The 15,806-nt window shown below is 40.0% G+C and overlaps 1 protein-coding gene across 2 annotated transcripts; it reads right to left on the bottom strand.

The window, feature by feature from the left end:
- Positions 1-2,016: 2,016 nt before the first annotated feature.
- On the bottom strand, positions 2,017-14,600 carry lmf1 (lipase maturation factor 1). 2 transcript variants are annotated; one of them, XM_062054963.1, is made up of 11 exons: positions 14,340-14,600; positions 10,984-11,293; positions 10,896-10,906; positions 9,121-9,269; positions 8,918-8,983; positions 8,658-8,825; positions 5,560-5,740; positions 5,177-5,330; positions 4,769-4,952; positions 2,755-2,867; positions 2,017-2,433 (listed from the first exon to the last, which is right to left on the bottom strand). In XM_062054963.1, the coding sequence occupies exons 1-11, from the start codon at positions 14,548-14,550 to the stop codon at positions 2,247-2,249; spliced, it is 1,734 nt and encodes a 577-aa protein (XP_061910947.1). In that variant the 5' UTR covers positions 14,551-14,600; the 3' UTR covers positions 2,017-2,246. The 2 variants fall into 2 exon arrangements, with proteins under 2 accessions (XP_061910947.1, XP_061910948.1); XM_062054964.1 differs by lacking the exons at positions 10,896-10,906; positions 14,340-14,600 and having other exon boundaries at positions 10,984-11,150.
- Positions 14,601-15,806: the final 1,206 nt, after the last annotated feature.

Here is a 15,806-nt window from a genome sequence, read left to right as displayed (position 1 = left end):
TGTATATACAGTATATACTGTTTATACATAATATTTGATGTTTGAACATTTTGATACGATTTATAATTGGAATGGATAAAAATCAGGATCCAGATATAATTTTTTATCTACTATATTGTATTATAGAAGCCTAAAGGTGACTATGTGGGTGCTATTTTGTGTCTACAAGGCTCTCATAATATTAGAAAAACATATTCAAACTTTTTTTTATTCTTAATTTTTCACAGTCAGGCCGATAACTAATTAACAGCGATAAACGAGAGAATGGTAAATAAAATGGTAAATGGGTTATACTTGTATAGCGCTTTTCTACCTTTTTTTAAGGAACTCAAAGCGCTTTGACACTATTTCCACATTCACCCATGGCTGTATATCAAACATTACACCTGTCACTGTCCGGCTTGGCTGCGTGGGGGCGGTGGTCCCTGGTTCCTTGGGCACCACACCTACTGTTTGTGGGTTGGGCTCTCGGGGAGGCTGGGGCCGTACTCTGGCTCCCACACACACTGGGAGTCAAATGTATTGTACACACAAATTCACATATACTTACATACATACATACACAGGTACCTACGCTCCCACATACATATACAAATACAGTACATATTTACACACTCAAAGTTCGTACGTCCACACGCACATTCATTATACAAACATCCACATATACGTACTGTACATATACATCCACTGTACAAACATACATATACACATACTGTACATATACACTCACTGTACAAACACATATACACATACTGTACACATACATTCACTGTACAAACACATATACACATACTGTACATATACATTCACTGTACAAACACACATACTGTATACACATACTGTACATATACATTCACTGTACAAACACACACATACACGGTACAAACACACATATACTCATACTGTACATATACATTCACTGTACAAACACAGATATACACATAATGTACATATACAAGTACATATGCACACATACACTCATGCACATAATCACGTTTCATCAAACATATATTCATGTTGTTGCCCTAGGGTAAACTGGGTATAACACATGGCACTCTGACAAAGCTTAACCTATTGTTACTATAACAATCTACAAGGTTAATGTAGGTTGCTTCTCTTCCCCCCCCCCCCCCCCCCCCCATTTTTCTGCATTCTTTTGTATCTCAAGTTATCATTACGTATATGTATTGTTGCATTTGAACAATTGTATTGTTGATAATAAAGGTAAAGTATTGGTATTGTTCATTATCAATAGCGCTATTTCTATTGGTATTTGTATTGCTCCAAAAAGAAAAAGAAAAAAATACATTACACAAACTATTTGTGCCTTCACCTGTAACACATATAACAATGATTTAAGCCAAATAATCTCGTAAATTGAAGTACTACAGTTCTCTACCAACAAGCCCCAAAAATGTGTTTTAATATGACTCGGTATTAAAGTTGCTCCCCCGTAAGGATCTGTTCTCCAATTGATGGGTATGACAAAATCTCCTTGAAAATACACATGACTGGAGAAAACCAACATGTCAACTGTATTGTGGCTTGCATACATTGATGTATAAAATGTTATCCAGACTGTGCTGGATCGGTAACTGTGAGCTGCACAGAATAAAAAAAGAGCTCTTTGCATGGCACCATTCACTGCACAGCCAAAAAAGTATATTACATTTATTTAAAAGTTATAAAAGACATGTGTACACTGTTTGTTGTAAGCTATACTATTAATCATCATGACAAACTTGAGAAACCCTGAAAAGGCTACCCACCATTGCTTCCTAGTCTTTAGCACCATCTATTGGCATGTTTTAGTTATTACAATTAATTTATTGTAAATTTGGCACATTGCTATGAGCAGTTTTCTACAATTTCTTGTATTTGCAAATTAAGCCAAGGTTACTGTATTAAAGCCAACATTTCATTTATTCAAATTTTGAGCAATAGATTTGGGCATTTCAACACAGTAATGTTTAAATTATATCAAATCAATTGCATGTGCATGAAGAAACGTGCAAGAGAAATGCAACTTGTTTTTATTATTGAAATTAGTTAATGGTAATACAGAAAAAAAAGCCACAAGATGGCATCATGTTGATCACATGGTTAACGTTGGCCCCGATTGCAGTAAAAAAAATGATACGCACATACAGTATGTGCGTGTCACTGTTAACGTGCTTATATTGTATTGGTAAAAGTGTCTTTCAAATTCTATTGTCCACTGAGTTTGACACATGTCAGAGGTGTGCTCAGGTCTTCTGTGTTGGTATATGCGGGTGGGGCCAGTTCCTGGACTGGAAGTAGCCCCTGAGTCCCTCCAAGTCCAAAGGCGGGAAGTAGGCACCGATGCGTTTTCTCAGCCACCACTTACCCTCAGCTGCCCGCGCACTGCCTGGTTGGCTGAACTTATATTTGAAATGTTCCCCTCGAACCCATCTGATATACAGACAAAGACAATTGTGTCATGAGGAAATTAATACTCATTTTATTTTTGGTATCTTTCATGCTTATGTAAAGCACAAGACTTCAAAAACCGTTTTCTTTAATATGACGCAATGTGTTCTTGTGCTCAACATAAGTGAAATGTAATAATCATGGTCATTGCAGTTGCATGACCTTTGCATATTAAAACAATCTTGTTCTTTGGAGTTTGAAACAGCTTATAATAATTTTAACTATAAAATGGTATTGAATAAAAATGGTGAAGTAACACAATGACTTAACACTCATGCACTCTTCAAAATGGTATATTCTTACCTGGGGACACCTCCGTCCTTGTATGGGTTGTGGTCCAGCAAGGACAGAACAGTGCTATCATTGGCTAGCAGGCGTCCTGCTATGTGAATGATCCACTCACTCTGCTCATAGGTCTGCATGGAAATACACAAATTGGAGTTTTAGACTTAGTTAAGATAGCAAAATTACAAATCAGTGTTTTTTTTCAGAAGGACTACAATCTATTTGAGGCGGTGGGTTGGGGCGAAGAGGTGTTTAGATGACATTGTCTAAAAGCTCTAAAAGTGAGCAAAAAATATGAATAGCAAAACAATATATTTAGAACTACAAGAAAAGTTTATTAGTTGATAAAAATTAAAAATAAAGTCAAATATTAAGGAGCCGCTTATTAGTGCTTTTAGATGGAAAATATACAGTGTATCCGGAAAGTTTTTACAGCGCTTGACTTTTTACACATTTTGTTATGTTACAGCCTTGTTCCAAAATTAAATACATTCGTTTTTAACCTTAATATTCTACACACAATAGCCCATAATTAAAATGTGAAAAGTTGTTTTTTTTAATGTTTGCAAATGTATTAAACATTAAAATTCACATGTACATAAGTATTCACAGCCTTTGCTCAATATGATGCACCTTTGGCAGCAATTACAGCCTCAAGTCTTTTTAAATACACACCTATCTTTGTGTAGTTTTGCCCATTCCTCTTTGCAGCACCTCTCAAGCTCAATTAGGTTGGGTTGGAAGCGTTAGTTTTTATTCAAGATGTCTCTGTACATTGCTGCATTCATCGAAGTCTAGTTCGGAAGGTAACCAAGAACCTGATGGTCACTCACTCAGAGCTACAGCATTCCTCTGTGGAAATAGGAGAACCTTCCAGAAAGAGAATCATCTCTGCGGCAATCCACCAATCAGGCCTGTATGGTATAGAGGCCAGACGGAAGCTATTTCTAAGTAAAAAAGTTTGCCAAAATGCACCTGAATGACTCTCAGACCATGAGAAACTAAATTATCTGATCGGATGAGACAAAAATTGAACTCTTTGGCGTGAATGCCAGGCATTGTGTTTGGAGGAAACCAGGCACCACTGGGCCAATACCATTTCTACAGTGAAGCATGGTGGTGATGTTTTTCAGCGGCAGCAACTGGGAGACTAGTCAGGATAGAAGGAAAAATGAAGGCAGCAATGTACAGAGACATCCTGGATGAAAACCAATGCTTCCCATCCAACCTGATGGAGTATGAGAGGTGTTGCAAAGCAGAAGTTGCAAATTTGTGGCATCGTATTCAAAAAGACTTGAGACTGTAATTGTTGCCAAAGGTGCATCAACAAATGAGCAAAGGCTGTGAATACTTATGTACATGTAAATTTTTTTATTTTTAATAAATATGCAAGATTTTTTAAAAAAATAATTCACATTGTCATTATGGGGTATTGTGTGTAGATTTTGAGGACAAACATGTATCTATTCTATTTTGAAATTAAGCTGTAACATAACAAAATGTGGAAGAAGTGAAGTGCTGTGAATACTTGACCCTGACTCAATTGGCGAGTTTGCAGGTGTACCCAAGGTTGTGACCGAGTGAATCTACATAATGTTTATTTTTGATAGTGTTTGGAAAAAGAATAGCGGTGACAACTTCAATATGTATATTAAAACAGTGTACATTTTTAAAAGATGAATAATTATACTTTTGGAGAGGGTGGGGCGTGGTTTCATTTGCAATCTGGGAACGCCTTGACAAACATCTTGCAGACAGACTCCAAAAAAGGGTTAGAAATGTGACTGTGGAGCATAATTTATGCAACATTTACACCAAAGCATATTTAATACATATTATCTAGACCGCAAGGAAGTTTTAAAAATGTAGATTAAAATCATCGTAGGTCCCCTTTAATTAAAAATTATGCACTGTCCAAAAATCCCAAAATGATACCTAAATGATCACAAAAGGAAAATGTACGCTACAGTGAATAAATGTGTATCCATTTGCATGCATCATTTGCTCAAGTTGTTGCAATCTAGCATCCCACCTGGAAGGCAGCGAACCACATGAGCCAGTCCAAGCGGTAGTGATATGGGGAAATGAGGCATGGCCGTCGGTACACGTCTCCCGGTTTGCACAAGAACTGATATTCCTCCCAAACTGCCTTTGGGTCCTTGGGATCCTCACTCAGAGTGCCTTGGAAAATCACCTCAGTGCGCTCCTTGGTAATGCTGGTAAGAAGGAAATAGCATTAAGGTCAAAAGGACAGGAAAGCAAAACAAGTCCAGGAGCAAACGGCTGAAGCTATAACATGTCCAAACTGTGCCTCAAACGGGAGATGTAGTCATATAGTCATTAAGCCAATTAATGTCAGTTATTATTTAAATGTCTGACAGCACCTTTTACACACATCTTGTTGAAATATTTAATGAAACAATATGAGCAATGAGTGTACCTGCCAAAGGCCCCATAGGTATTGACGATGCGCAGCGGGTCAAAGGACGTGTTCATCACTTGTCTGGGACTCAGCAAATTCATCAGCACCGGAACACTAAGGCAACCAATCAGAATGCCCAAAGACACGTTGAACACCTGACGGATCCGCATCCCTGATAAAAAAAACAAAAAAAAACAAGAGAGCTTAGAAATGACTAAGTAAATATTGTTGTCTGGGAAAATGAATCAAATATTGTAAACTCCAGATGGTATAGTTTTTGGCACATCTTATTCAGATGAGTAGAAAGTCCATGGACAGCCTGCACACATTTGGGAACACTTTCTGTGTTGTAAACTTGGCCTATTCGCACAGTTGTGTACCGCGGACAGCAGCCTAAATACCTTTGGTGGGTTTGAGGGTTTGTCCATTTTTGTCCTCTTTTTGAATCTCCAGCACAGTTTTCATAGCTCCACCTCTGGAGCAAAACAAGAAGCCCAAAGATGCGTCATCAAAACAGGCCAAGCTTGGAACAATGGTCAACCAGTTGAGGAAACTGAGGTTCCCACTCACAATCAGAGCCGCCTAGAACCCAAAAGACAGTGCAGAGAGAGTAACTGATAAACTGTACTTTTACATAGTATGATGATTTAATTCATTACTTTAGGATGAAGAGGCCCATTATAGTCCATACAATGGGAGTATGATATTAGAACAGTGGTTCTTAACCTTGTTTGAGGTACCAAACCCCACCAGTTTCATATGTGCATTCACCGAACCCTTCTTTAGTGAAAAATGTAATGTTTTTTTTTTTTTTTAATTCAAGACAAAGTTATATGTTTTTTTTACTGGTGCACAAAATGAACCGTTCAAAGAACAAAACCAACACAGTGCATAAACTCACAACAAATTATACACCTGCAAATCAGATGGAAAATTAGAGGGAACATTGTTTGGGGGTATCCATAAGACGCCGATAGGAAGAAGTTTTTATTTACAAGATGAGTCGGGTGTGTCTTGACCTCCGCGGCGAAGGCTCCACCGAACCCCTGAGGCCGACTCACCGAAGCCCTAGGGTTCGATCGAATCCAGGTTAAGAACCACTGTATTAGAATGAATAGTCAAAAAGCTTTCAGAAATCTTAAAAAAACAACATTTCATTTAATCATTAACCTTTCAAAAGGTGTGCGTAAGAGAACCATTTTTGCTAGAAAACGTTTTTCTATTTATCTACAAATTCTACATAAGGGGTGCACAATCCAGCAAAAAATGTGACTCAGGGTTTTCTTGCTTAAAATTGAGATTACGGGGTAATTTATTTTGCAAAGGTGAGAATACACAAACACCATGTTTAGGGCCATGTGCTTACATTTTAAAGAAAACACACAATTTATTTTAATGTTATCATTATTATTACACTTATTATTGTCTCCAGGGCAATGGAGCCAATTCACCCTGGCCTGTGAGGCTCGCTGGGGGATGTGGAGAGCAAGAGGGAAGTGTCGCTCACCATGCTAACCTCAGTGCAGCATGAGTGCTTAAGTAAAATGGCGGCATTTGTTTGTGACGTCATTTAAAGGCCTACTGAAATGAAATTTTCTTCTTTAAACGGGGATAGCAGATCCATTCTATGTGTTGTCCTTGATCATTTCGCGATATTGCCATATTTTTGCTGAAAGGATTTAGTAGAGAACATCGACGATAAAGTTTGCAACTTTTGGTCGCTGATAAAAAAAGCCTTGCCTGTACCGGAAGTAGCGTGACATCGCAGGTTGAAAGGCTCCTCACATTTCCCCATTGTTTACACCAGCAGCGAGAGCGATTTGGACCGAGAAAGCGACGATTACCCCATTAATTTGAGCGAGGATGAAAGATTTGTGGATGAGGAACGTGAGAGTGAAGTACTAGAGTGCAGTGCAGGACGTATATTTTTTCGCTCTGACCGTAACTTAGGTAAAAGGGCTCATTGGATTCCACACTTTCTCCTTTTTCTATTGTGGATCACGGATTTGTATTTTAAACCACCTCGGATACTATATCCTCTTGAAAATGAGAGTCGAGAACGCGAAATGGACATTCACAGTGACTTTTATCTCCACAACAATACATCAGCGAAGCACTTTAGCTACGGAGCTAACGTGATAGCATCGTGCTTAAATGCAGATAGAAACAAAATAAATAAGCCCCTTACTGGAAGGATAGACAGAAGATCAACAATACTACTATCAGGAGACACCGAACCAAACACTGGACCTGTAACCACACGGTTAATGCTGTGCCGCCTGGCAAATCCTAGCAATGCTGTTGCTAACGACGCCATTGAAGCTAACTTAGCTACGGGACCTCGACAGAGCTATGCTAAAAACATTAGCTCTCCGCCTACGCCAGCCCTCATCTGCTCATCAACACCCGTGCTCACCTGCGTTCCAGCGATCGACGGCGCGACGAAGGACTTCACCCGATCATCGATGCGGTCGGCGGCTAGCGTCGGATAGCGCGTCTGCTATCCAACTCAAAGTCCTCCTGGTTGTGTTGATGCAGCCGGCCGCTAATACACCGATCCCACCTACAGCTTTCTTCTTTGCAGTCTCCATTGTTAATTGAACAAATTGCAAAAGATTCACCAACACAGATGTCCAGAATACTGTGGAATTTTGCGATGAAAACAGAGCTGTTTGTATTGGGACACAATGGTGTACCAATACTTCCGCTTCAACCATTGACGTCACGCGCATACGTCATCATACATAGACGTTTTCAGCCGGAAGTTTCCCGGGAAATTTAAAATTGCACTTTATAAGTTAACCCGGCCATATTGGCATGTGTTGCAATGTTAAGATTTCATCATTGATATATAAACTATCAGACTGCGTGGTAGGTAGAAGTGGGTTTCAGTAGGCCTTTAAGAAATTACATCGCTCTATCTGTGTTGGCCCTGCAATGAGGTGGCGACTTGTCCAGGGTGCAGCCCGCCTTCCACCTGAATGCAGCGGTGATAGGCTCCAGCTCCTCCCGCGAACCCGAGAGGGACAAGCAGTAGAAAATGGATGGATGGATGTTAGTTTGAATCACGATTTTTATGTGCAACCCGAGTGCATGGAAGATCTTGGTATCAAAGAAAAGAGAACATTTTCAGGGTGACTGCAGAATATGATTTTACATATTTTATTTGTACTGATGAAATGCGTAAGTGTTAGCTTTCAAATTGTAGCATGAGTCATTGTTTAAGGAAATTACCTATCAATATACAGTATGTTTGATTCTCTGTTCGAAATTTGGCCATTTACGTGCTTGTGGTTTGAATTGTATCCCGTTTTCTTCTTGTTTGTTGAACTTTTAGCTGACCATCTTCTTATTTCGTGGCAGTATAGCATGTGTTTGTTTAAACAGTACCAGCATTGAGTTACAATTACTGGGCTGTTGTATGAGGCTGTTTAAAAAGGTTAGGTTAGAAGAAAAAAAGCACACATTTGATAGTTTTTGTGCCTAAAAATTGTGATACCTGGAACAGAATCTGCACAAGGCCATTAATGATACGCATCCGCCTGCCCAGGAAGGTGAAGAAGGGGACAATGAGCTCGATGAAGTGGTTGGACAATGTCTCGAAGCGATGGAACCACAAAGGGGAGCGATGCATATAGTAGGACATGGGGTTTGGAACAGGCTGTGTCTGTAAAAACATGGGGTGACAAAATACATGTCTCTTTATGCAATTTAACCAGTCTAACATTAAAAGTGGACAAATTACATCTACCGCAGTACCTCGTAATGATAATCCATGCAAGTGAGGTCCCTCCAGCATTTGTCCCCTCTGATTTTAATAAGGCCCTGAAATAGACACACACACCATACATGTGTTATACATAATCATAATGCTTCATAAAAGTGTATCATCATAAAACTTAATAGTTTTGTTCTAATGTTTCAGTGGCCAAAAGATAGGTAGGGAGGATAGTTGTACTCACTGCTCCGAGCATGATACGGACAATGAGCCACCTGAAGGTCCAGATGCAGATGAGGGAGGGGGGACAGCGACGGGGGACTTGAGACAGAGTCCACACTGGACATAGAAAAATGGCCAAAAACCCAGTTTCCAACAGCTGACTCTCCCAGCCTCGAAAAGAAGGAATGATAGTAACTATGGTTACGAGCACATGAACAAACATACATATCTGTACGATGCTGTATATCTGTCCACTGTTTATACTATAGGGACCTGATCTACAAAGATCCATAAACCACACGCTAAAGAGTGTGTGCAAACTTTAAAATTGTGTGTACTATGAGTGAGCGTGTTGCACATGATCTACTAAGACTTTGCGTTCAGTTAAAAAGTGGTGCAGACTGCCTTATTTAAATTAAGTTTTTGCGTGTAATATATGCAGGGTTTTCTCTATGGAGATGCTCGATTATTCGCGGCACATTCATGTTACCATACGCCTTCCTTTGGAACTTTGCGATGTTTTGAAACAAGCAGCAGACTTGTACCACTTTATATTGGCACTTTAAAAGCAGTCATGGCGTGCATCTGCAATAGAAACCACTTGTTTTTATTTTTTGCGCACTGCTCATGGGAGAGCCTGCGGCACTAACTGCAAATGTCAAGAAGAATATGCAAGAAAATGCATATTGCAGGACTTTTTAAATTGTAGTGTGCTGATGGAAGTGTAGGTTTTCAAGTGTACTTATCATAGGACATATGTTAACAATATATATTTTATATGAACAAACATAAATCATAAAAACGGATCAATTAAATTTGTTTTAATCAGCCCCTTAAGTCAACCAGCAGTTATAAAACTATAAAATGATATTACTGATGCCAAGTAGACAATACCTCTATACATGTTGATAAGCATACACGTAGGATGGAACTACTACGCAAGCGCATCCTTTCTCACAGCTGTGTGTAACTGCCAGTTTGCACATTATGTTCAGACGTGCTAAATAAAGAAGCAAAAAAGCGCTCGCAGTTGAGTTTTATACTGTGTGTGCAGAATAATGTATTTGCATCTTCTCCTCCCAGTATTGTGGCCGTTCTGAAGGTCAGCATTCATTCTGCATATTCATGCAGACAGACACGCTAAATGGACTGTGTTTCTTATTCTGTTCACTAAAGAGACACAATACCCTGTACAAGTTTAGTAGATCAGCTTTTCGTATGCTATCAAGTTTGCATGTGTTTTTGTATAGTAGATCAGGCCTTAAGTGTATTATATTGTGTTTTCAGGTACACATAGAACTATAACCAAGTGTGCAATTAAAATGATTTCATGTTTTAACAATCTAACCGCCCTGAAATTAACACAAAAATAAACATGATCCCATTTAAGAAACTAATTTAAATAAATAAATGATAAATAAATAAATGGGTTATACTTGTATAGCGCTTTTCTACCTTCAAGGTACACAAAGCGCTTTGACAGTATTTCCACATTCACCCATTCACACACACATTCACACACTGATGGCGGGAGCTGCCATGCAAGGCGCTAACCAGCAGCCATCAGGAGCAAGGGTGAAGTGTCTTGCCCAAGGACACAACAGACGTGACTAGGATGGTAGAAGGTGGGGATTGAACCCCAGTAACCAGCAACCCTCCGATTGCTGGCACAGCCACTCTACCAACTTCGCCACGCCGTAAAAAATTTAAACACCAAATCATTAAATGTTGTCCGAGGTTTGAATAAATGAAGCAAAAGGATGGTGGTACTTGAATCGTACCATCAAGCTTACTTACCAAAGGAGTACCTACAGAGACAAAAAATTTAAGTAAATATCATGATTTTCAACGTCATTAAAAAAATATGTGTGCCTTTTAAACTTACCACAGTTGTCCCACATTAACCAGGGAGTGGTAGAGCACCCACAATGACACCATGATCACCATATTGGCCATCCCCGTCATCAAAACAAACCCGGACAGCACCATCCCCAAAAGGGCAATACCATCCAAGTTGTGGTCCATATTGTTCCAATCCAAGAACCAGAGGATGGAGGGGGTGTACGCCAGGGCGGCCAAGCCAATCTTTCCTCCCACATAGCGCTTGACGTTATTGAGGTAGCTTTTGCAGGGCATCAGGCCGTTGTTGCCTATCAGTTGTTTATTCTGGTTGTATGCGACACTGAACGCCACAACTACGGTAAAAGAGAAGAATTCCTGAATGTAATGTTCTAAATAAATACATGCATTTGCTTTATTAATACAGTATATGCATCCTGAAATGTACAAATCTGCTACAGCGTTATATGATGCTATGTAGCCAGGACAACTTTTGAAAACTATGAGGAGGCTGTAGTTTGTTCACAAATCATATTTGGCATTTAATTCAGTGACATAATCTCTCAGCATTAAAGGGGTCATGTTATGTTTTTTTTTGTACATTTAAAACACTTCTACGCAACATGTAATGGTGTTTTTTTTGGTCAACATTTTACATAGATTATGTTTTACAGATCGTTTTCAAGCTACTTTCTGACCGTCTCTTCAAGATGTGCCGTTTTGTGGGCAGTCTTATTCACGTGGCTCCACTTCAACAGCGTCTTCTCCCTGCCTTCTTTATTGTAGTTTTTAACGCTTCCATAGCGTGTCTATTGACGGATATAAATTAGAATTATACGCTACTTTGTATTAGAAATGGCAACTGCAGAGGATGTACGAGCCAATCTGCCAAACAGTAAGAGGATAGAGAAAAATGAAGGAGCTTATTGACTACAGCGTTGGACTACAATGGCGGCCACGAGCACAGCCCTCTGACTAAATGTATACCATATAAGAATATTCGCTGATGTCACACCTGGGAAAAACGTAACAAATTGGGCAAATTCCAAACAGCTTTGAAGTTTGAAGGAAGGCAAGATTGTGCATTGAGCAAGTCAAACACTGTATGTGCCAAAATTTCCTACAACTAAATGAAGATAAAACTGAGATAATTGTTTTTGGTGCTAAAAAAGAAAGGTTTAAAGTCGTCCAACACCTTCAATCACTGTCCCTGAAAACCTCAAATAAAGCCAGAAATCTTGGGGTTATTTTAGATTCTGATTTACATTTCGGCAGTCACATCAAATCAGTAACAAAATCGGCCTACTATCACCTCAAAAATGTAAAAAGACTTAGAGGGCTCATGTCAGCTCAAGACCTTGAAAAACTTGTACATGCCTTTATTACCAGTAGGCTAGACTATTGTAATGGTCTCCTTGCAGGTCTACCCAAAAAAACTGTCAGGCAGCTACAGCTTGTTCAGAACGCTGCTGCTAGAGTTCTAACAAAGACCAAAAAATGTGAGCACATTACACCAATTCTTAAATCCTTACATTGGCTCCCTGTACATCAGAGAATTGATTTCAAAATCCTCCTGCTCACATATAAATCACTACATGGTCTAGGGCCCAAGTATATCACTGATATGCTCCCACTATATAAGCCCTCTAGATCACTAAGATCTTCTCAGACCAATCTGTTAGCGGTTCCAAGAGTAAACTCAAATCAAGGGAGAGCATCATTCAGTCACTATGCAACAAATAGCTGGAATAAACTTCCTGAAGATGTCAGACTCTCCCCAACTCTGACTACTTTTAAAACTAGACTGAAGACTTTTATGTTCACCTTAGCTTTCAGCTAAATCTTTTAATCTTTTAACGTCTGCACTGTTTTTATTTTTATTGTCTGCATTTTAATTTTGCTTTTATTTTCTTTCATTTCACTTTGTTGTCTGTGAAGCACTTTGAGTCTGCCTTGTGTATGAAAAGCGCTATACAAATAAAGTTGCCTTGCCTTGCCTTGCCTATAAATGTCGGTTTGATATCAAATTTTCAAGATTTATGCAGATCCCAAATACACAACAGGAGTTACCCATCCATCCATCCATTTTCTACCGCTTGTCCCTTTCAGGGTCGCGGGGGTTGCTGGAGCCTATCTCAGCTGCATCCGGGCGGAAGGCGGGGTACACCCTGGACAAGTCGCCACCTCATCGCAGGGCCAACACAGATAGACAGACAACATTCACACTCACATTCACACACTAGAGACCATTTAGTGTGCCAATCAACCTATCCCCAGGTGCATGTTTTTGGAGGTGGGAGGAAGCCGGAGTACCCGGAGAGAACCCACGCAGTCACGGGGAGAACATTCAAACTCCACACAGAAAGATCCCAAGCCCGGATTGAACTCAGGACCTTCGTATTGTGAGGCACACGTACTAATGCCTGTATCACCGTGCTGCCCACAGCAGGTTTTGCATGATAGGGCCCCTTTAACACACAAATTCTGAAGAAAATTAAAAGGACAACTTTGTGAACTGTACTGAGTTAGTGCCTTTTTTTTTGTTTTGTTTACAATAGAACAGTAATGTTAAAGTTAGTAACCAATAAGGGTCTTCACGTAGTAGTGTTTCTTAAATCAAAAACACAAAGAAATGGGGCAGCACGGTGTTACAGGGGTTAGTGCATGTGCCTCACAATACGAAGGTCCTGGGTTCGATCCCGCGTCCTCGGGGTCTTTCTTTGTGGAGTTTGCATGTTCTCCAGCGTGGGTTACCTTCAGGTACTACGGCTTCCTCCCACCTCCAAAGACATGCACCTGGGGATAGGTTGATTGGCAACACTAAATTGACCCTGGTGTGTGAATGTTGTCTGTCTATCTGTGTTGGCCCTGTGATGAGGTGGCGACTTGTCCAGGGTGCACCCACCTTCCGCCCGAATGCAGCTGAGATAGGCTCCAGCACCTCCCGCGAGCCCGAAAGGACACGCGGTAAAAAAATGGATGTATGGATGGAAAAGAAAATGCCAAATCAGACAACACACAATTTACTTGGAGTTAAAAAGTCGTTTTTCTTTGCCTTTAATCACTTGGTAGCGTTAAGAAGAAACATTACCTGTGTAAATCGGCTGGACTGTAATATAGTAATATATTATGGCCAAATAGTGTTTATAGTGTTTGTGTGAGTTTTGTTTTGAATCATTTCTGTACTTGGAGCGTTTGGACGCTCCTGTGCGTGTGTCCCTACCGGCCACCGTTGTCGCCACTTATGACAGTAAAGTCTGTTTGTATTCATATATTTATAACATGCCAACTTAAAATAACAGTGTTATTGTTAAAAAACAAAAATATAAGCATAAGAGCCGTCAACATATTTCTGAAAGCTAATATTGAGTCATGTATATGAATGCAGGTTAGCATACTCACAGTAAATAAAGGCTATGGAGCGCAGCAGCACAATGCGAGTGAGCCAGAAACTCCCTGTTTGTAACGTCTGGAGCTTCTTTTCTTTGTCGGCAGTTTCGTCTGTGTTTGTAGCATCTTTTTTGCTTCCGTCTGCAAACTTTGCTTCTGTTAAACCACCTTCAAGACGTCTTCTTCTCACGGATGCACCACTGTTGTCAGCGGAGGCCGCCATGTTTTCTACGTCCACAGGTCACATGACCTCAGTGTTATTAACGCCCCAGAAAGGAAAGAAGCTATTGGCTGTCGTAAAAAAAAAGTCTCACGAAGTCGTAAGGTGACGTCATTGCTCGTTTGCCACAATTTATTGCAATGGACGGTGTATGACATTTAAAAAGTTGTGTATTTCAAATAACAACATATCTCAAATGTACTTGAAATATAAACAACATTTAGTTGGTTAATTAAACTATGCAACAATTATAACTTATGAATTAATATATTTTTGACCCCTGCACAAGTTATGCAACATAATCGTATTATTATTATTGTATTCGTACATGGAAAAAACAATAGAAATGTAAGAAAAAGAGCAAAGAAATAAATATGTAATAAGATCAAGCTTATATGTTCTAATAATAATTCATTCTAATACACTTAGATTGTTGGGTCGTGAGTTCAAACCCCAGTTACCCATCCATCCATCCATTTTCTACCGCTTGTCCCTTTCAGGGTCGCGGGGGTTGCTGGAGCCTATCTCAGCTGCATCCGGGCGGAAGGCGGGGTACACCCTGGACAAGTCGCCACCTCATCGCAGGGCCAACACAGATAGACAGACAACATTCACACTCACATTCACACACTAGAGACCATTTAGTGTGCCAATCAACCTATGCCCAGGTGCATGTTTTTGGAGGTGGGAGGAAGCCGGAGTACCCGGAGAGAACCCACGCAGTCACGGGGAGAACATTCAAACTCCACACAGAAAGATCCCAAGCCCGGATTGAACTCAGGACCTTCGGAGGCAGCCGAGTCATACCAAAGACTATAAAATGGGACCCATTGCCTCCCTGCTTGGCACTCAGCATCAAGGGTTGGAATTGGGTGTTTAATCACCAAAATGATTCCCGAGCGCAGTCACCGCTGCTGCTCACTGCTCCCCTCACCTCCCAGGGGGTGGAACAAGGGGATGGGTCAAATGCAGAGGATAATTTCACCACACCGAGTGTGTGTGTGACTATCAGTGGTACATTAACTTTAATTTAACCTTATAATGCAAAGCTGACGCAATATCTGTTTTTAGCATTTCCTTTTTTTAAATTAAAAAAATATCAATATGGCCCATGCATACATTGGCTTTTCAGTCTGCAGCCCTTGGTGAAAAAAGTTCGGAACTAAAGTATCAAAAGTATCGATATTCTGATTTGAGAATCAATATTAGAGCATGGAGATTTGGTATCGGCGGTATTAATATCTCAGCATCGATCCGCA

Source organism: Entelurus aequoreus, linkage group LG08, assembly GCF_033978785.1.
Source record: "Entelurus aequoreus isolate RoL-2023_Sb linkage group LG08, RoL_Eaeq_v1.1, whole genome shotgun sequence".
Lineage (NCBI taxonomy): Eukaryota > Metazoa > Chordata > Actinopteri > Syngnathiformes > Syngnathidae > Entelurus > Entelurus aequoreus.
The sequence above is the reverse complement of the archived record's forward strand: the minus strand, read 5'-3'. Positions and strand labels throughout refer to the sequence as shown.